The sequence below is a fragment of the Phyllopteryx taeniolatus genome, chromosome 2, assembly GCF_024500385.1.
Source record: "Phyllopteryx taeniolatus isolate TA_2022b chromosome 2, UOR_Ptae_1.2, whole genome shotgun sequence".
Taxonomy (NCBI): Eukaryota; Metazoa; Chordata; class Actinopteri; order Syngnathiformes; family Syngnathidae; genus Phyllopteryx; species Phyllopteryx taeniolatus.
This window is the reverse complement of record NC_084503.1, coordinates 7,730,424-7,752,986: the sequence shown is the minus strand read 5'-3', so window position 1 is coordinate 7,752,986 and position 22,563 is coordinate 7,730,424. Positions and strand designations below refer to the sequence as shown.

General features: G+C 43.6%; 1 protein-coding gene and 1 long non-coding RNA gene across 5 annotated transcripts in view; one reads left to right on the top strand and one right to left on the bottom strand.

Moving 5' to 3' along the window:
- arnt2 (aryl-hydrocarbon receptor nuclear translocator 2) overlaps positions 1-22,563 on the top strand; it is a 108,350-nt gene that overhangs the window by 67,873 nt on the left and 17,914 nt on the right. For 3 of the 4 annotated variants that reach the window (XM_061758082.1, XM_061758101.1, XM_061758110.1), the window contains 2 exons: positions 3,712-3,786; positions 8,314-8,465. In XM_061758082.1, the coding sequence (XP_061614066.1) occupies positions 3,712-3,786; positions 8,314-8,465 (227 nt within the window). The remainder of the gene's footprint in view (positions 1-3,711; positions 3,787-8,313; positions 8,466-22,563) is intronic. The other variant, XM_061758090.1, reaches the window with a different exon arrangement.
- LOC133470144 (uncharacterized) lies at positions 1,699-5,481 on the bottom strand. The gene is made up of 5 exons (XR_009785881.1): positions 5,261-5,481; positions 4,919-5,105; positions 4,728-4,841; positions 1,917-2,085; positions 1,699-1,827 (listed from the first exon to the last, which is right to left on the bottom strand). It is a non-coding gene; the product is annotated as an uncharacterized LOC133470144 (long non-coding RNA).

Here is a 22,563-nt window from a genome sequence, read left to right as displayed (position 1 = left end):
CACCTAAAAGATTTGTTCGTTTGAACAAGTAATTCGCAAACTACACAACACACTACTCAAGCCCTGTATCGCACTGCTCCGCAAAAAAACTACACGAAAATGAAAATGCCCTGGGAAACGCTTGGATCTGGTGTGCTTTTAATATTTTCATTGCACATGCGCACCTGCATACCACTTATGTGCATTCTTGAATATTGACCACTTAATAGTCATATTCTTATTTCGGCCCCAAAAAAAAGTCTTGACGTGAATATCGCAGGAAAGACAAATATTTGTCATTTTAATTTGTCAAGTTATTGGCTATGGCTTTCACAGTACAAACAAGAGTTTTTGTAAAAAGTAAAAAAATAAATAAAAAAAAAGTATTTTCATGGTTTTATTGTCTTGATGTCAAAATAGCAACATAAATTAGCCACTTCTATATTTTGATATAAACATTCTAGTCACGATAGGTTCTTGGATGAAATCCACATTATCCTCAGGAATCCAACCATCTTATCAAAACTTTGTGTGACGTGCTTACAATACAAATACCACAGACATAATGAAAAACAGTTGTTGGCACTGAAGCCTTTTCTTGATGCTTAGTTCCTTCGTATTTCGCAAGACATTAAGTATGAGGAATCTACTCAGTTTCATAGCTGCATTTGCATTTCCTTTCATTTTCAAGGTTGTTAAAGGCTCCCTTCCATCCCCGGTTTTTCTATTTTTGATCATCTTTGATGTGTTTTTATTGGGTTTGCATGATAATTGTGTCCTTTTTCAAGCTATTCAAATTTTATTTTATTTTAATTTTTTGCCTGGTGTTTGAGACTGTCGGATTTCTCATTATTACGCGACATATATATGAGTTTTGCTCTGATTGGATTACTCACCTTACCCAATTTAAATATGGAAAACACCGTTACCAATAACCGATAACTTGCTGCTTCTCCAAACCGATGCCGATAACCGATATCCTTTTTTTTAATGGTTTATATCAGGGGACTATACCAATTTTTCCAGACCAAGGACCCCCAAACTGATGGAAAGCTGGAGCTAGGACCCCCACTTATCTATATTATATATAATTGTTTTATAATAAACTGGTCCTATAATAGAATGCCTTTTTATTGTCACAATACAAAAGTACAATGAGATTATGATGAGATGCCACGTACAGACCCTTTCCAAAAAATTTTAATATCATGGAAAAGTTCATCTATTTCCATTACTCCATTCAAAAAGTGAAACTTCCATAGATTATAGATTCGGGGTCCACAATTTAAATAATTTCAAGTATTTATTTGTTTATTTTTACATAATTTGGGCTCCCAGCTCATAAAACCCACGAAATCAGGAATTCAAAAAAATTTGAATACTGCAAAGAAATCACCATTCTCAGTTTTTGTAGAAAAAAAAGATAGAAATTAGGGTCACATTAAATCAATCAAAATATGATACTTTCAAAATGATATTTGAATTTTCAATACTTGGTTGGGAATCCCTTTGCTTTAATCAATGCCTCGATGCGCCATGGCATTGAGGCAGTCAGCCTGTGGCATTGCCTGGGATTTATGGAAGCCCAGATTTCCTTGATGCTGTCAGTTCTTCTTTGTTTTTGGGTCTGGTGCCTGTCATTTTCCTCTTGATAATACCCCATAGATTCTCAATAGCGTTTAGATCCGGCGAGTTGATGGCATGGGCATCAAACCAGGTTTTGGTGCTTCTGGCAGTATGGGCAGGGGCCAGGTCCTGCTGGAAGATGAACTCTGCGTCTCCATACAGATCCTCAGCAGAAGGAATCATGAACTCCTCTAAAACATTCTGGTAGACTGTTGCGGTGACCTTGGATTTAAAGAAAGCAGAGTTTGCCAACACCTGCACTGGACATTGCACCCCAAATTATGACTGACTCTGGATATTTCATATTGGACCTCAAGCAGCTTGGGTTCTGTTCTTTACCCGTCTTCCTTCAAACCCTTGGACCTTGATTCCATTGCCAACCTCTTTGATCGGACGGCACAGCCGTCGTGGTCCGGAGTCGCTCGCGCACATGATGGCAACAAAGGCAGTGGGGAGGGGTTGGCCGAAGCCGCCCCATACCTGAGGAGGTTAGCCAGGAGGAACAGAGAGCCAAGAGAGACAAGAGACGGAAGTCGAAGGGTTAAATGCCCCGGGGGCGTGTCTAACAGCCAGGGGAAAGACCACACCCACCGACTTGGATTTAGTCTACAATTTGGCCCATAAAATTGTAGACTAAATCCATATATATATATATATATATATTTATTTATTTTTTTAAATCTAAAACACTCCCAAATTTGTACTCTCCCACGCTTACGAAAGAAAAAACAACAAACGATTGTTAGAACTCTCGCGCAGGCGCTAAACTAGTGTTCTTGGCACAATAAGTTTTTACAGGTCCTAAAAGTATGTTTTGTCACAATGGCTGTCTGTTGTTGTACTAGAGCGGCTCCAACTAATGGAGACAACTTCCTTGTGTGTTTCTGACACACTTGGCAAATAAAGATGATTCTGATTCTTGTTCTTATAAATTTTTATCAAGTGTTTTTTATATAAAAAACAATCCCAACTACTGTGCTGAATAGATGAAGGACCTCCATCTTAATAAATGATGAGACGTTCACGACGATGCATGTCTTACGACTGTTCTGAGGAAATGTGGTGCACATCGTGTAGAGACACCCGATCGGAATAGATCTTGTCAGAGATTTTTAATTGAAATGATTTCATTCAGAATGACAAAAACGGCTCCATATAACCCCCCCGGCTACTGTGTGGTTGGTCCGCTGAAGACAAGCCCTTCACCTGTCAGTCAAATATATGTTGACTTAATAACGTGTGTCACTGAGGTTATGCTACATAAACAGTTAGAATTCCCGTGTTTGTATTCATTGGGGACTAACACGCACAACTTGGAGAGGCAATGACATTTAATGACTTTGCCGCGGTTTAGCTACTTATGTCGCTAGCTCATTAGCTCGCATTATAGCTCATTAGCTCGCGGCCGTGCTCGCGAACACAACAAACAATTAACTTTCCCTTTACTGTCTCGGTTGTGTGAATCTACGCCAGGGGTGTCAAACTCATTTTGGCACAGGCCATGGGGGGCCGGGTTATGACTTCCCTCGGAGGGCCGCTACGACTGTGAACCCATTTAAATGAAAGATTACCTCATATACTGTAATTACATACGGTATACGGAACACATTGATGAATAACCAGTTTTGAAATCAGAAGCCGATAAAAATATGTTTTTCAACTATTACATTTCTTTTCAAAGGGGGATTGGTAACAAAAAAACGCTTGCAAATATCTCAATGGTTATTACACCAGAACACAATGAGCAAGTTTGATTTGCTTTCGCGGGCCACATAAAATGATGTGGCGGGCCGGATCTGGCCCCCGGGCCACCAGCTTGACACCTGTAATCTACGCGATGCACATGGAGCAAGGCTGTGGAGTACTGGACGGAGTTTACCGGACCGCCGGCGTTCCATGAGCCCACTGGTGACTAATGACATAGCCGTCCAACTCTGTCGCCTCACTGTGTGATTCGTACACCGGCTCACCACAAGAATGACCATTTATCGAGTCCGGAAAAACTATCATTGGCCATTTTATTTATCGAATGATAAGTAGATATAGTAATTATCCTGACAGGCCTAACTGTAAACAGTTACTATTTTCTATTTTCGTGTTCCAAAGGACCTGTTGGGGAAAGATATTCTGGAATTTTGTCATCCTGAGGACCAGAGTCACCTGAGAGAAAGTTTTCAACAGGTAATAATAGTCATATATATGTTTTCATATTGGTGATTCTTGTGTCTTTACAGATTAAACTGATTTTACCGTACCTATAGATGTGATTCATTGTCAGTTTTATTGTATTGTACTGACTGGTTGTCATGTGTCAAAAAGCTGCGAAAAAAGAAAGTCAAATGCTAAGTCAAACAGTGCTGTGGGGCAGTGATCATACTGGTTCCTTGTGTATAAAGAGTCAAAAGCCATAATGCTAAAAGTTTCATCCTGATCTGATTAAGATTTAGTCGTTTGGCAGCAATATACATTTTTTTTCATCCATTTTCTGTACCGCTTATCCTCACTAGGGTAACAGGTGTGCTGAAACCTATCCCAGCTGACTCTCGGCGAGAGGAGAGGTACACCCTGAACTGGTCGCCAGCGAATCGCAGGGCACATATACTGTAAACAAAGAACCATTCGCACTCACATTCACACCTACGGGCAATTCAAGAGTTTTCAATTAACCTACCATGCATGTTTTCGGGATGTGGGAGGAAACCGGAGTAGCCGGAGAAAACCCACACAGGCACGGACGGGGAGAACATGCAAACTCCACACAAGTGAGGCCGGATTTGAATCCAGGTCGTCAGAACTTTGAGGCAAATTTGCTAACCAGTCGTCCACTGTGCCGCCCGCAATATAAATTAACTATGAAAATCTATTTTAACAAAATATGTCCTGACTGATTTAATCGGCAGAATTCGCCCCTTTGCAAATTGCCCAGGGCGCTGGTGGAGACAGGCTTCAGCAAAGAGATGTGGAATGTGGGATGAATTTTCAGAGACTGGAAGCTTCAATTGGACGGAAGTGGGATTGATGATCTTGGTAATGGGGAAGGAACCAATGAAACGCGGAGTGAGTTTCCGGGACTCTGTCTGAAGCGGAAGGTCGTGAGAAGAAAGCCAGACAGATTGGCCCACCTTGTATTCGGGCATCGGGGAGCGATGACGGTTCGCGAGCTGTTTATTGCGTGCGGCGGACCAGGTCAGCGCCGCTCAGACGTCCAGCGGGAACTGCCACTGCTTGCTCCGTTTCTGGGGGTTGGTAACCATAGCAAGCCATGAATGGGGACATACCGGTAGCGGAACTGGTGACGGAGTTGTGGGCGTACCAATCCATGGGAGGAATGAGCTCCATGAGGAGTGCGTGCGGCAACACAACAGAGGGCAGAATCAAGGGATTGGTTTGCCCGCTCCGTCTGGCTGTTGGTCTGCAGATGATATCCTGAGGACAAGCTGGCTGCTGCGCCCACCGCTTTACAGAATTCCTTCCATACCAGGGATGAGAACTGAGGACCTCTGTCAGAGACAATATCGATGGGAATACCATGGAGTCTAAAGACATGCTAGACAAGGTGGTTAGCAGTATCGAAGGCGGATGGTGATTTGAGGAGGGGTACGTAATGGACGGATTTGGAAAAGCGATCGACAATAGTGAGAATGATAAGATTTACCTTCAGAAGGAGGTAGACCGGTAACAAAGTCCAGAGCGATATGGGACCAAGGGCGGCTAGGGGTAGGCAATTGACGCAGCAGCCCAGCTGGAGGCACGTGTGAAGACCTCCCTCTGGCACAGACGGCGCAGGCTTGGACGAACTCCCGACTGTCTTGAACAAGGCTGGGCCACCAGAAATGCTGCTGGATGAACCGAATGGTGCGGGTGATGCCAGGATGACAGGTGAGTTTGGAGTTGTGAGCCCACTGAAGAACATCAGAGCGTGCGGAATCGGGTACGAACAGGCGGTTTGGAGGCCCGGTCTTGGGATCCGGGTGAGTCCGATCTGCCAAGTGGCTGCTCCAACGAAGCACGAGGAAGGAAGAATGGGTTCCGGTTCGTCAGGGCTGGAGGGGGGTGAGTAAAGTCGAGACAGGGCATCTGGTTTGCTGTTTTGGGAGCCAGGACGGAAGGAGAGACTGAAATTAAACCTCAAGAAGAAAGCCCAGCGAGCTTGTCGAGGGTTAAGGCGTTTGTCGGAACGGAGGTAAGAGAGATTCTTGTGGTCTGTCCAAATGATGAATGGTAGTTCAGTCCCCTCCAGCCAGTGCCTCCACTCTTCCAAGGCCCATCCAATGGCCAGTAGCTCTCGGTTCCCAACGTCGTACTTCCTCTCGGCAGGGGACAGACGACAAGAAAAAAAGGCACAGGGGTCAAGTTTCTGGGTCGTGGGGCCCCGCTGCGAGAGGACAGTCCCTGCCCACGTGTCCGAGGAGGAGAGGTGGAATTCACATTTTTCGGGTTTAACATACAGGCGGTTTTCAAGGAGGCGTTGGTGGATTTGGCGTTCATGACGGTGATGTTTGTCAAGGGAGCAGGAGAAAATGAGATTGTCATCCAAATAGACAAAAACAAACCGGTTCAGCATATCACGGAGGACGTCGTTAATGAAGGTCTGGCAGACAGCGGGGGCATTAGTCAATCCAAACGGCATGACCTGGTATTCGAAGTGTCCGAGAGGGGTGTTGAAACCGGTTTTCCATTTATCTCCCTCTCGGATACGGATGAGGTGGTAGGCGTTCCCTAGATCCAACTTGGTGAATATCTGGGCGTCGCAGAGGGGTTCAAACGAGGGCTCGATGAGGGGAAGCGGAGATTTATTTTTGACGGTGATGTCATTGAGACCACGGTAGTTGATATATGGGCGAAGAGTGGTGTCTTTCTTTTCAACAAAAAAGAAGGCGGCCCCTACTGGAGAAGAGGAAGGTCGTATGAGTCCGGGAGCCAGAGAGTCATGGATATATATGGAGAGGGATTTAGAGCTGAGGCGGCACGGTGGACGGCTGGTTAGAGCGTCAGCCTCACAGTTCTGAGGACCGGGGTTCAATCCCCGGCCCCGCCTGTGTGGAGTTTGCATGTTGTCCCCGTGCCTGTGTGGGTTTTCTCCGGGCACTCCGGTTTCCTCCCACGTCCCAAAAACATGCATGAATTGGAGACTCTAAATTGCCCGTAGGTGTGAATGTGGGTTTGTTTGTATGTGCCCTGCGATTGGCTGGCAACCAGTTCAGGGTGCACCCCGCCTCCTGCCCGATGATAGCTGGGATAGGCTCCAGCACGCCCGTGACCCTAGTGAGGAGAAGCGGCTCAGAAAATGGATGGATGGATGGATTTAGAGCTGGTGAATTATTGCTTCATGAATAAAGTTGTCATCGGCACCGAAATCTATAAGGGCAGTAACGGGAGTCTCCTGAGCAGAAACTCTAATGCAAGCGGGAACTGTCATGCGAGAGGGAGACCTTGAGGGAATGGAGGTTTGGCTCACCACGACGCTCTCGGGTCGCGGTGAGCCTGGTCTTTTGATCGGAGGGTGCATGAGGAAATAAAGTGACACAGCCGCAGGAGATACACAGCCGCTGGATGACTTTCAGGTGCTGAAAACAGAGAGGGGACGGGGGAGAGAGGACACAAAGCGCCAACCCGGCTCCAATAATGGAACTACAGGGCAGTATATGACAAAAACATCATTAGATTAAATGTATTCTTCAAAAACAGCTCAGCATTGTAGTGCAGCACAAGGAAGTGCATCCAGTCATAATCTAAAGCATTTGATTTTGCCAAGCAATGCCTTATGAGGCTTTGCTGCCAATGTTTGTATTGACTGGGATGTCACTATAATACACACAACCTAAACTCACTGTTTCATTTAAAAAAAAAAAAAAACAGACAGTGCCACATACTTTAAACCAACCATAAATGTGATTCAACTGCTGGTAATATAAACATACATATACATCAAGGAGTAACGTCTTTTTAATCCTTAAAACATCTTCTTTAATCCATTAATTGATTACATTGTGTCTTGCATTACATTCTGGGAAACGCGTGCCTTTACCATCATTACCGTAGTTATGCAAAACAGGTAGATACGACATTCCTTTTGAGCCCATAAATATGCTTTGAGCCTATGGCAACATTGAAGCTAGTAGGGGCAAAGTGTGTGTGCATTCGATGTTTGTAGACAGCACGAAAAACCAAAATATCAAGGATGCATGTTCTGTATTGATACCACACGCTTTGGTGTTGTCAAAAATGTAAACGTGAAAATCAGTTGAGAAATGAAGTTATGACTTATATTATGGACGTACACTGCTGTTGGTGGCAATGTTGCAACCCCCCCTCACAACTGCCTCCCCAACATGGCCAGCATGTTGGTTAGCCAGGCTGATAAGACTCACTGGTGTTTCACAATATATTTATTTCATATTATGTAAATATATACTGTGTTGTTTTTTTCCTGCTGGAAGCCTGTATGCAATAGTTTTCAGAATTGTCTGAAATGATTTTCAACCCAATTTGACACAGACGTTTCATAGGCTGTGTCTTTTCCGTTGCTGTTGGAAATAGGCCAAAGCGTGCCTACACTCAGACAGGATGCACACAAATAAGCAAATATTGCTTATTTGCTTGGAGTGTTCCAAAACTTTATGAGTGACAGTATATATTTTGGCCACTGGTTGCAAGTCAAGACTCAGTTGTGAGGTACTCAAAATATTGAATATTGTCATTCTGCAGGTGGTGAAGCTAAAAGGTCAGGTACTGTCTGTGATGTACCGTTTCCGCATGAAAAACAGAGAGTGGATGTTGATCCGAACCAGCAGCTTCACCTTCCAGAACCCCTACTCCGATGAGATTGAATATGTCATCTGCACCAATACCAACGTTAAGTAAGTTACTCATACACACACAATCAAGTGTTTTAAATACATGTGGGCAACTACTATGACATGAAAAAAATAAGTTCATCGCAGTTTTCTACCTTCAAGGTACTCTGTCGTCTCATTAACCCAGTCACACGATGATTAGTGGACTATGCATATCTCAATAAATTTTAATATTGTCGAAAAGTTAATTTATTTCAGTAGTTTATTTCAAAAAGTAAAACTAATATACAGTGGAGTTTGCAAAAGTTCAATCAAGGCATCGGGACTCTTCTATGTCCAAAAAATTCATTCATTCATTCATTTTCCATACCGCTTATCCTCACTAGGGTCGCGTGCGTGTTTGAGCCTATTCCAGTTATCTTCGGGCAAGAGGCGGGGTACACCCTGAACTGGTCGCCAGCCAATCGCAGGGCACATCTAAACCCACGCAGGCACAGGGAGAACATGCAAACTCCACACAGACAAGCCCGGATTTGAACCCGGGTCCTCAGAACTGTGAGGCAGATGTGCTAACCAGTCGGTCACCGTGCCGCCATTGTCGAAAACATTTTCACCTTTAATCCAAAAGGCTTCTTCAGTTCTAAATTTTAAATGTGGCATCTCCCTATATAAGCCTCAGAAGTTGTGTCCCCTGGCGGTGTTCACAAAAGAAAGAAAATAATCTTCACATGCATATACAGTAGAGGTGGAACGGACCACAAAATCCACGGTTCGGTTCGTATTTTGGTTTTGTAGTCACGGTTTTCGGTTCGGTTTGGTACTCCTTGACATTTAGGAAAATCAATTATGTCTTGTATAGTTAGGTTAAAAGTATAAATATGTTCACAGCATTATTATTCATGATTATTGTTGCTGTTATTGTATTATAAATATTTAAATTATTCATCCATCCATTTTCTGAGCCGCTTCTCCTCACTAGGGTCGCGGGCGTGCTGGAGCCTATCCCAGTTGTCATCGGGCAGGAGGCGGGGTACACCCTGAACTGGTTGCCAGCCAATCGCAGGGCACATACAAACAAACAACCATTTGCACTCACAGTCACACCTACGGGCAATTTAGAGTCTCCAATTAATGCATATTTTTGGGATGTGGGAGGAAACCGGAGTGCACGGAGAAAACCCACGCAGGCACGGGGAGAACATGCAAACTCCACACAGGCGGGGCCGGGGATTGAACCCGGGAACTCTGTGAGGCTAACGCTCTAACCAGTCGTCCATCGTGCCGCCATTTAAATGATTACATTATTTTTTTATTAAATTTTTTCTCAATTGGTTTGGCTCAGTTTGTGAAACCGAGATTAATTTCTTCAAATAATATGGACAAATCTCACACTTGTTCACAACCGAAATTAAATTTGTCATTCTTTTCTAAAGTTGTAGTATATTTCTCAGCGTCTCAGTACATCTTTGCAAATGCTTATGTCATGGGTGTGTGTTATGGTTGTTGTCTTCCCTTGTTATGGTTGTTGTCTCGTCCACACCTGCTCCTGAGAGCATCTTCCCCACCTGTGCCTCGTTTACCCTAATTACCCCATGCATTTAACCTCGTGTCTCACTCTTTCTGGTCGCCAGTTCGTTGTACCTTGTTGTCACGTTCCAGCGTTCCTTGTTTCCACGTCACCGACTCATAGTAAGCCTAGACCCTTTTCTGATAATTGACCTTGCCTTTTTGCCTCATGTTTTTTGGATACTGTTGCCTTTGCGGATTGCCTGCCTGTGTACCGACCTCTGCCCGTTTATTAAACCTCTCTTTTTTTAAACTGTCCATTTGAATTGGAGTCGTGCATTTTGGGTCCTGTCCTTTGTTCCGTTCATGACAGAACAAACTGGCCATAACATGGACCCAGCAGACTCAGACCCGGTGCGCAAAGCCCTTCAAGTGCAGGGTCAACGCATCTCGAAGCAGGATGAGCAGCTTGCTGCCCTCCACCTTCATCTAAAGGGACTGTCAGAGCATCAGGACACTATGATGAGACAGGTGGGCTCACAGTTTGAAGTCCTAATGAATATGGTTCAGAAGAAGGAACCAGCTGGCACAGCACCCGATGCAGCCACTGTACCACCGTTTCCATGTGAAGCAGTAACCATGCCGCCACCTGCCACATCCGCTGCTGTCTGCACACAGCTCTCTCGACCGGAGAGGTTCTCTGGAGATTCTGGAAATATTAAGCCGTTCATCACTCAGTGTGAACTCCACTTTGAGCTGAAGGCAGCTGCCTTCCCCACCGAGCGGGCAAAGATCGCTTTTGTCATTTCCACCTGACTGGTCGTGCAGAGGCGTGGGCTACTGCTGAATGGAGCCGCAATTCTGCTACGTATCATTCTTGGGTTTTTTTTTGTAAAGACTATGGAGCATGTTTTTTCTGTATTCCACACCAGATCGTGAGGCAGCTCGCTCCCTCGTCACCTTACAACAAGCCAAGCGCAGGGTGTCAGATTACGCGATTGAGTTTCGCATTCTAGCAGCTGAGAGTCAGTGGAATAACAGGGCACTACTCGATGCATTTTTTTTCAAGGACTTTCCCCCGCCGTCAAGGATAATTTGATCCCACTAGACCTGCCGACCGACTTGGACACTCTCATCGCTCTCGCCATAAAGATCGACAAAAGCCTTTTGGATTGCGAGCTGGACGGAGATTGGCGGAAGGATGCGTCACCGCGCACTTGGAGGACGAGCCTCAGTGACCAGCCAAACCAAGGCAGATCCCCTGTTGCCAGTCTAAATCCACCCATGCAACCCATGCAACTGGGCAGGTTACGTCTCTCCCCTGAGGAACGTCAACGCCGGCTGAGGGAAGGGCGGTGCTTCTACAGCGGGCAGTTGGGTCATTCCGTGAGCAACTGTCACGTCAAAGTTGCCGGTGCCGGTAACAAGGGCACAGGAGCGGTGAGTCTAAATATCATTCAGGAAGACCCTACCCAGGTTCTTCCTAAAGTAACACTATGCTCTCCAGATCGAGATTCATACATCTGTATTTATTGACTCTGGTTCTGACGCAAATTTACTCAACTCCCTCCTCGTTAGACGTATGCACCTTAGAACCTTTCAATTAAGACGCCACCGCAACGCTGCAGACGGCAGTTTTATGGGCAAGATCCCTCACCCCACCCAAACACTCACATTAACATTTCCTGGTTCTCACTCAGAACGCATTAGTTTTCATGTTTTTGACGCTATGAATTATGACCTTGCCCTGCGATTGGCTGGCAACCAGTTCAGGGTGTACCCCGCCTCCTGCCCGATGACAGCTGGGATAGGCTCCATCACGCCCGCGACCCTAGTGAGGAGAAGCGGCTCAGAAAATGGATGGATGGATGAATTATGACCTTATTTTAGGGAACCCTTGGTTGAAATTACATAACCACCAAATTGACTGGTCCTCTGGGCATGTTATGTCATGGGGCAGCAATTGCGCCCAGAACTGTTTCAAGCCTCCATGTAATGTTCAGGGTAATGTTTCAAATGAAATTCCGTCATCCAAGGACATACAAAGGTTTGTTGGGCCCTTCCCCATCACAAATGTCATCAACCCTGTCACCATGAAGCTTAGGCTCCAAAGGTCGATGCGGGTCCACCCTGCATTTCACGTCAGCCTGCTCAAGCCCGCCCGGGAGTCCCCTCTGGTCCCGCCTTCCAGGCTCCCTCCGCCCCTCCGTTTCGTGGACAGGGGCCCTGTCTTCACGGTGAGGCGGCTGTTGTCGTCTCGTCGGAGGGGGAGGGGGTTTCAATATCTGGTGGACTGGGAGGGTTACGGGCCTGAGGAACGTTCATGGGTGCCGTCTCGGTTTATCGTTGATGACTCACTCATTCGGGACTTCCACGTTGCGCATCCTGGGGCTCCGGGGCCGGCCGTTAAGGGGGAGGGGTACTGTCATGGGTGTGTGTTATGGTTGTTGTCTTCCCTTGTTATGGTTGTTGTCTCGTCCACACCTGCTCCTGAGAGCATCTTCACCACTTGTGCGTCGTTTACCCTAATTACCCCATGCATTTAACCTCGTGTCTCATTCTTTCTGGTCGCCAGTTCGTTGTACCTTGTTGTCACGTTCCAGCATTCCTTGCCTGCCTGTGTACCGACCTCTGCCCGTTTGTTAAACCTCTCTTTTTTTAAACTGTCCCCCGCCTCCTGCCTGACTGTATAGGCTATCTGTACTAAAGCCGTCATGAACGGAACAAAGGACAGGACCCAAAATGCACGACTCCAATTCAAAAAAAAAAAAAAAAAAAAACAGCGAGTGACTCCGCGAGTGCGAAACCGCGAATATACGGTGGTCCACTGTAAATGATAAGCGACTTTGTAGTAGCATTGGACTTTCTGCTGTTAGCTGGAGGGCGACGCAGGGTTCAACATTAACGGTGGCCCGGGGCCACTACACCGCTGTGTCGGGCCACCACCTATGTATAGACACTGGTCTGCTCGAGCCAGTACAAATTTCTAAGTCACTGAAACTTTTCATCCTCCGAAAAATGGCCCAAAGCTGCATTTTCAGTGTTAGGCTGAAATTCTTGTATCACCGAAACAGCCTGTTCAATCAACTGATCAACAAAAAAATGATCAACAAAATAACAGGTCAATTATTACGTGTTCAGAGATATCAATATAAAATAATACACGTCCACACAGGACGCCGCATTTGATCAGGAAATTAATTAGTACGTCACTTCAGAATGTGGGCGGTTTAAAAAAAATATTATGATTACTAATGAATATTTGTAATATAAGATCACCTTTATTAGTCCCACAATAAGGAAATGTGCATTGTTTCAGCAGAAATTGTGGATATAGGAAATATAAATATGGAATATAAATAGCATACAAGAGAAGACACAAACAAGCACATTGAAATGGAAACCTTGTCCATACATGAACTATCCAATTCAATCTATCAGCAATGTTACTTGTTTGCAAAATAGAGTGCTGAGTTTTAATTTTGACATTTGAGATGATGATGCGCGTGATGCAGATGACATGTCCGCACCGCCATCTTGGCTCACTTGCTACTTTGCTCTGGCGCGTACAAATTGCCACCCAACCCATCCACCGCCACAAGTGAGGCAAACCAAAGCATTATTGCTAGTTATTGCTCAAGAAGCATGACTTTTCACAGATTGCAGTATCCAAGCACATTAATCACAAGTTGGGTCGAAGGAAAAAGTGTGGTACACAAAGATGCACAAACAGGGATAACCGCAGCCTTGAGGATTGTCGAGTACATTTTGGGGGACTTCACTTGGGGTGGACTGAGGATGGAATCAGTGTATCAAGAGCCACTGTGCATAAACGTAGCAAGGAATTTGGTATTGCATTCCTTGGGTCAACCCCTTCCTGAACCAGAGACATCAGTCGTGTCTTACCTGGGCTTAACTAGACTACAGCTCGGGTCCGAAGTCCTATTTTCAAATGAAAGTAATTTTTTGAATTTCATTGGAAATAAAGGACAGTCTGGAGAAAGAGTGCAGAGGCAAACAATCTAAGTCGCTGAAGTCCTGTTTCCACAGGCGGTACGGTGGATGACTGGTTAGAGCGTTCAATCCCCGGCCCCGCCTTTGTGGAGTTTGCATGTTCTCCCCGTGCCTGCGTGGGTTTTCTCTGGGCACTCCGGTTTCCTCCCACATCCAAAAAACATGCATGCTCGGTTAATTGAAGACTCTAAATTACCCATCGGTGTGAATGTGAGTGTAGATGGCTGTTTGTTTCTATGCGCCCTGCGATTGGCTGGCAACCAGTTCAGGGTGTACCCCGCCTCCTGCCTGACGATAGCTGGGATAGGCTCCAGCACTCCAGCGGCCCTTGTGAGGATAAGCGGCTTAGAAAATGCATGGATGGAAGTTTCCACAGTCAGTGATGGTTTGAGGTGCCATGTCATCTGCAGGTATTGTTTTACAAAGTTTTCTGAAGTCCAAATTCAACACAGCTGTTTTCAAGGAAGGTTTAGAGAACAAAACCAACCAAAACTGATGAAATGACCACTGTGCTCAATTTGCCAGCGAACTCACCAGACCATTGCCAAGAGCAAGAGCAACCTGGGCTTCCATAACACATCAGCAGTGTCATAGGGTGTTTGCCTCCATGCCACACCACAATGATGCAGTAATTCATGCAAATGGGGCACTACTAAGTATTGACAGCCTGTGAATAGGGTCGGGCATCGTTTGAATTTGAGCGATTCTGGTCCCGATACCTGTTTCTCATTTCGATTCTGGTTCCAAACGATTCTCAATTCCGATTCTTTTAGGGGGCTGGGTCAAAAAAAATAAATAAAGGGTGTCCAAATTATGAACATCCATAATCCACATCCATTTTCTTAGCAGCCTGCAGAATGAACTAAAATGAACATTTGACTCTGCGTTCTTTATAACCAGTATCAAGATCAAACCTATGAAATAAAAGGCAATGTCTGTGGAACTAACCCAAAACCCAATTGACTTAATATTCATTAATTATTGTTTCAGCTAAAAGTTAAATATAGTATATATAAAATAGTTATTTGCGACGTCAAATGGTTTATATGTGCAAGTTTTAACTTGACTTCCTGTTTTAAGCATGTAGCCAATTATTTTGAATGGTTCACACCGGAACCTTGCCACGAAAACTAACTTCACACGACACCGGGAAAAACGAAAGTAAAACGAAAAAGAGTAATAAATGGAACCTACTGCTCTGTAAAACATTGATTCCTTCACCAACCCACCGTGAGACACAAAGTTAGTGTTTATGATACTGTTTTTGTGAATTTTGTGAATGACTGTTTCTACTTTCTTTCCAGTATGGTCAAGTCATTGATACTTAATTTTTGTTTCTCAGCTCTTATGTTGGTTTGAAAACTAAAATAAACGCTAAAAACCATCAGTGCAAGACCGCAACACACCGTTCAACTAGTTAGCTGCCTCAATTTCAGCCGAGACGTATTTTATTGTTTCACTCACCCAATTTGACTTGACTGAAGTTCCGCTCGGAGCGGGAGGAACCACGTCAGACTTCTACACAATATAATCTAATTCCAAGTGTTGCACTGAGGCGACATTATTTTATTTATTTTAACATATTTAAGACACATTTTTGTTCGCCGCTGCTGTTGGGCACAAGCACGTCTTCATGCGCATTCTTCTTCGTTGGTTTTTGCCTCTTCTTCGTTGGTTTTCGCCACTTTCGTCTTCGGGGTCGGCGGACGATAGACACTGAAACTGGGAACCAAAATTTTTAAGTTTGAACGATTCCGGGAGAACCGTAATATTAGGCCCGGTTCCAATCGGTTCTCAATTCTCGATGCCCAACCGTACCTATGAATGAACATACTTTTCAGAGGGCTAACATTTCTTTCTTCAATAATCTATATTGGTTCATAAGGAATATTAAACAATGTTTTGAGATAATGAATATCACGTTTGGGGGTTCGTCGTGGTGGTAAAAGTAGCCCCCATGCACAGGGAAGACCAGGCAGGAGTGCAGGGTATAAAAAAAGTGATTTATTAACAAAAAGGCAAAATAAAGATACTAGATCAATGGACTGGCTCAATGGTGACACGACACAGGACATGCAACATGACGGGTAGTCTTGTACAAGTCATTCTGGAGGTTGACACGAACAACAGGACGTGTCCCATCGAGGCCAGCCTGGTGGGCGTCTGGAGCATCAGACAAAACGTAGTGCTAAGCACATGGAGCTTGTTAAGGCCTTCCAGGCAGACTACTCAGGTCAAGACTCAGCTGTCCACCTGCGTCTCCAAGAAAAACAGCACTCTTTTGAGAACAAAAATGTGTATATTCTGGACAGGGAAGACAGATGGTTTGAAAGAGGAGTGAGAGAAGCCAAATACACGAAGGTGGAAAATAGATTGGCTTGATTGGTATGGGCCGATAATTAGCATTTTATGCAGATCAGCTGGTCGGCTTTAATGTCATCATTCGCCGATCCAATCAATAACGTCATTACTAGGCTCCGCAAAAGGCATTTACTCTGCGGCACCGTCATATATGTTTGAATCCAAAAGCTGGTTTACTTTTAGCCTTGTCACGTCTTGAGACGTAGTACTGTAAATACCTGATGGCCAATAAAGTTTTTTGTTTTTTTTACATCTTGTCGGTGAAAAAAAACATGTCGGCGGTGTGGGACTTTTCTGCGGTGTCTGAGACAAACAACACAAATGCCATTTGCAAACTGTGCAAAACTTAAGTACCTCGTGGGGGAATGTCAGCTAAATACTTCAACACAACAAATTTGATCAGGCACCTGAAGAATGTACACAAGAGGAGTATACCGCGTTCAAGCAACGCAGCATGGAAAAGGAAAAGCTAAAAACCAATCGGATGCTAACACAAACAATGCTGGACAACACCCATCCATATTGCCGGGACAGTGAGAAAGTTAGAGTTGGCATGCGGAAGCTGATGGTGGTCATTGTGCTGGCCGACCTCCATTTCAAAGGTTGCTAGCACATTTTGATCCACGCTATGTCTTCCACATGCACACATACTGTGGCGAGACCAGCCTAAAAGAGCTGCACCGGGAAATGCACTTGAAGAAGACAGTCCTTCGCTTGGCTTCACCACAGACATTTGGTCATCAGTGAAGTAAGCAATTTAATTACAATGAAGTAATTTAATTACAGTAAATTCACACCCATTATTTCTGTCTCAAGTAATTTTGGTTTGACCTGACTGAACTTTAAACTTATGTCAGTGGGCAATCTTTGAATGCCCCCTAGAGGTCATTGATGTTTTACCTTTTGTCTAATATGCTAGAGAATACTTTTGAAGATACTCATTTTACAGTACACAAGTATACACAGTAAATGGACAAGACATGTAAATAGACATATTTCTCCATCTTGTGATCGGATCGGTAGTTGGTTATCATTTTTTTTTAAACTCTGTGATCGGCCGCAAATATCCTGATGGTGTAAACCCTAGTGGAAAAACCATCACTTACAATGCCGTCCTTTCGTCCATTCCAAAGAAACACAATAATTCTGCCTCCAACAAACACCACGCCCTCCTTGACCGTTAGGTAACTCCACGACCACTTTACAACTGACTGGAATTACAATGAGGGAGTTTCCACCCACCGGCTCAGGTGCACAGAAAATGGCCTCTCGGCTAGGCGGCTTAACTGTCGAGTTGAATTTTCCACACAAAAACTGGCTGATGCGTCCTAACTAAGCCTTTTTGCATGAACTGATGAGAGGTGAAACCTCTTCTAAGACAAACAGAACAGTCCAGTTGCAATTGATTCAATGACCTGGATGAATGATAATATTCACAGGTGTGGTCATTTAAAAGTGAAAACTTTGTGTGACTATCGTCGCCGACCAAAGGTCTGACACTTTCCTGCCTAGTAAGAGCTGCGTCACAGTGTCAAAAGTAAGAAGTGCAATGCAGGCAAACTTTACAGAGACTGTGCTAAATGTAATATTTAGTATATGCCACAGGCATTATATCACTATTGTTAATCAACATTCCCCCCCCCCCCCCCAAAAAAAAAACGTGATGAGGTTTGATCGGCCCCAAAAATCCTGATTGTGTAAAGCCTAGTGGAAAAACCATCGCTTAACAGAGAAGGGGCCTTACGACGTCACCCATCTCCTTCTTACAATGCTGTCTTTTCGCCCATTCCAAAGAAACTCAATAATTCTGCCTCCAACAAACAGCACGGCCTCCTTGACCGTTAGGTAACTCCACGACCACTTTACAACTGAATGGAATATCAATGAGGGAGTTATCACCCAACAACTCTGATGGACAGACAATGGCCTCTCGGCCAGGTGGCCACCAGCCCAGACATTTGGCTTTTCTACCTACAATGCCTCAAGGGTAGCCGAGCGGCTGGATTAGTTTGAACTAATATCCCAACTCAGGTGTGAACAGCCCAGCAGCAATTTGGCTTTTCTAATTTGCATGCCCAAAGGGCTGGCTCTTTCAGTTTTTTCCACCAATCTTCACCATCTTGTCACCATTGTTCTGTCACTGAGGCAATTACGCACTCCTCGCTACACAGTTACTGAAAGATAACTGATGTTGCTTTGCCTTTACCTGAATAAGTCGATAGAAATTACTGCCTGTATGCTGACACAACACTGCATACACTTTTGTTTGATACATCCCATTACAGATACGTACCCAGATCTCCTTATAAGCATATAGTTTGTAGTTACTGACGTATCCCTGCCAATAGCCAACACATTCATTAGTAAAGTTATTGAACTGGTTAGGTCATGGTAGCTCTGGCTCGCTAACCATGTTTTGACTTGAACTCAAAAAGTCATACTCTGAACTTCTTTGTTAGCTTATATTATATCAGGCGGGCTTGAGAAAATGCCAACGTAAATGAAGCATGAAACATCATCAGTTGGAGAACAAGTCCGGACTTGCAAAACTTCGTGCAGAGTGAGACAACACGACACAGAGCATCATATTTGTAAACAAACACAAAACACAGAATTGTCTCCAGAGAACAATGATATACCATTATTTCCTCACAGACTGATTTGAATTTGCAACATTTTTTCCTAATGTGGCATGTTGTCTATTTTTACAGCTTTTTCCATTTGTAACACATGGTGTCAACATGCTGCCTACCATTGCAGCTGTGTAATACAACTGCAAGGTGGTCTCTTGTTAAAGTCAGTTTATATCAACTTTATACTCACCAGCCACTTCATTACTGGATTTTTATTAGTTTCGTATTCTGCTTCATATTCTATTGGGTAGTGGAGGAGAACTGCAATATAATGTACATATTATAAACACCTCTCAATATGATACAACATAGTTCTATACCACGAGTGCAAACTACATAACCAAAAATTAACCATTAATTGAAACTACTATCAGCGTCACACAATGTCAATCAACAGTTTGAAGTGCTAATTTGCAAATGAAGGGTTTCTGATACAGGTTTTGCATGGCGTCTTGTTGTTATTCTTATATTTTCCTATTGTTAATGGCCAGTGCATGCAGCGATAACCTACCATTGACATGCAAAAGTGTTAGGCAGTAGGGGGCAGTAGTGTTACCGTGGGTAGGCTCATCGATAAGGCATGAAGGTGCAATTATGGAGTGGATGAGCACACACACAAGGAAACTGAACAGCTGGACAACTTGTGGACTTTATCATCAGCTACATATGCTCAGGTTGTTTTCTGGTATGTAGCACTCCTGACATTCCCAATAATCTTCCTACTCTGAGCTTTCATCCAATAAAATGAAGTGAAGATTTCATGCAAGTTCATTGCCTGCACAGTGTAGACCTGGACATTGTATGGTGCGGGGGCCACATCTGACAGTTTCATGCCTCTGGACGATCATCATGAGGTGGTGATATTTGTAAGCTTCTTTCCGCCTGTCGCCATAGGGAGTAATAAGTGAGTTGTTTTGTGTGTTTGTGGGGGACAAGCAGGCTGATCCCTGATAATGATTTGTGAGTCCCAAAGGGAAATGGCTAATATGAGTCAGTGGTTTGTGCTCATAATGTCAGCACTATTTGAAATTTAGAAAAAAAAATATTTCCACACTATATTCATTTCTTTTGTGAATCTTGACTAAAAATAGTGACATAAGGCTAGTATGTGTATAGTGTATATTTCATTTGAAAATGGTGTCTTATTTGTAACAACAAATACTGTACTGTATTGTATTGTACTGTACTCTACTGTACTGTAGCTGTAGTTACATTACAATTAGGCTTTACACGACCAGGATTTTTGGGGCCAATCACCGATCAGCGAGTTTAAAAAAAACGATAACCTGTCACCGATCCGATCACAAGATGGAGGAATGTGTCTATTTAAATGACCTGTTCATTTACTGTATATACTTGTGTACTTAAAAATATTTACAATAAATAATGTATCTTTGTTCATCTATTTATGCCAGTGAGGCATAGTGTCAGACAGAACAAATGAATGGTCTTCTATTACAACCCCAATTCCAATGAAGTTGGGATGTGTTAAACATAAATAAAAACAGAATACAATGATTTTCAAATTATGTTCAACCTATATTTAATTGAATACACTACAAAGACAAGATATTTAATGTTCAAACTGGTAAACTTTATTGTTTTTAGAAAATAATCATTAACTTGTAATTTTATGGCTGCAACACGTTCCAAAAAAGCTGGGACAGGGTTATGTTTACCACTGTGTCCATGAAAACGACGTTGCTTGGATGGCAGCATATGTTTCTCCAAAACCTGTATGCATCTTTCTGCATTAATGGTGCCTTCAGAGATGTGTAAGTTACCCATGCCATTGGCTCTAACACAGCCCCATACCATCACAGATGCTTGCTTTGGAACTTTGCATCCATAACAGTCCAAATGGTTCTTTTCCTCTTTGGCCCGGAGGACACGATGTCCACAATTTCCAAAAACAATTTGAAATTTGGACTCGTCGGACTACAGAACACTTTTACATTTTGCATCAGTCCATCTTAGATGAGCTCGGGCCCAAGGAAGCCGCCGGCGTTTGTGGGTGTAGTTGATAAATGGCTTTTGGTTTGCATAGTAGAGTTTCAATTTGCACTTACGGATGTAGCGCCGAACTGTATTTACTGACATTGGTTTTCTGAAGTGTTCCTGAGCCCATGTGGTGATATCCTTTACACATTGATGTCGGTTTTTGATGCAGTGCCGCCTGAGGGATTGAAGGTCGCGGGCATTCAATGTTGGTTTTTGGCCTTGCCGCTTACACGCAGTGATTTCTCCAGATTCTCTGAACCTTTTGATAATATTATGGACTGTAGATGATGAAATCCCTAAATTCCTTGCAATAGTACATTGCGGAACATTGTCCTTAAGCTGTTCAACTATTTTCTCACGCACTACTTCACAAAGAGGTGACACCCTCGCCCCATCTTTGCTTCCCAATTAACCTGTTCACCTGTGGGATGTTCCAAACAGGTGTTTGATGAGCATTCCTCAACTTTCCCAGTCTTTTTTGCCACCTGTCCCAGCTTTTTTAGAACGTGTTTCAGCTATAAAATTATAAGTTAATGATTATTTTCTAAAAACAATAAAGTTTAACAGTTTGAACATTAAATATCTTGTCTTTTTAGTGTATTCGATAAAATATAGGTTGAATATGATTTGCAAATCATTGTATTCTGTTTTTATTAATGTCCCAACTTCATTGGAATTGGGGTTGTGTAGATGGCAGGAAGTAAATACAGTAATTAATGTATCCGATTAATGTATTTTGTGACATTTTTGTTTGTTAGTGTGCCGTGAGATTTTTCAATTGTAAAATATGTTCCTTGGCTCCATAAAGGTTGCAAATCACTTCTGTAGTCAGATCGTGTATTCAAATCAGTCAAGTCAAACCAACATTACAACATGACAGAAATAATGGGTGCTAACTTACTGTAATTAAATGAGTTTATTGTAATTAAATTACTTCCCCCACTCCGAAACTTTAGAGCATCATTCGACAGAACGGCGGCATGTTTACGTACAACCGTCAGTGCTAGCAGTAGCTTGCTAGGCCACATAACGTATTTGTTGCCTGCTTGCGAGCCGTATCGTATTAAAAGTACGTGAACATACCTCAAGCAATCCTTAAACGAACGTCCTCTCTTGTCCTGAGCACTGGTGACCACCAACACACGTTTTTCCTCATTTTGTTCTTACAATACAGTCGGCGCGATCCACTCTTGTTGAGTGTATCCGGTTGCATTTGAGTTGACAAGATAAAGCCCAATGATCGTAAAAAACGGGATGCGGTGGTATCGGAATACACGATTTTATTGCAGTAGTCTGACATCGTGCAATCCTGAAAGAGCAAATTTGTCTTGTAGTCTGATCCGGGCATTACGTGTTGTCTGTCTCAGACGTGTTGTTTGTCCCACACCGCCGACATGTTTTTTTAATTTGCCATCAGATATTTACAGGACTTCGTCAAAAGACATGCGACAAGGCTAAAAATATAATATACTGTGCACGATGGCGACACGGAGTAAATGTCTTTTGCGGAGTCGATCAATGACGTCATTGATCGGATCGGCGAATTATGACATGAAAGCCGATCAGCATAAAATGCTAATTATCGGCCGATATCGATCAGGCGGATAAAATCGGTGTAAAGTTTAATTACAATAATACTGATGCAA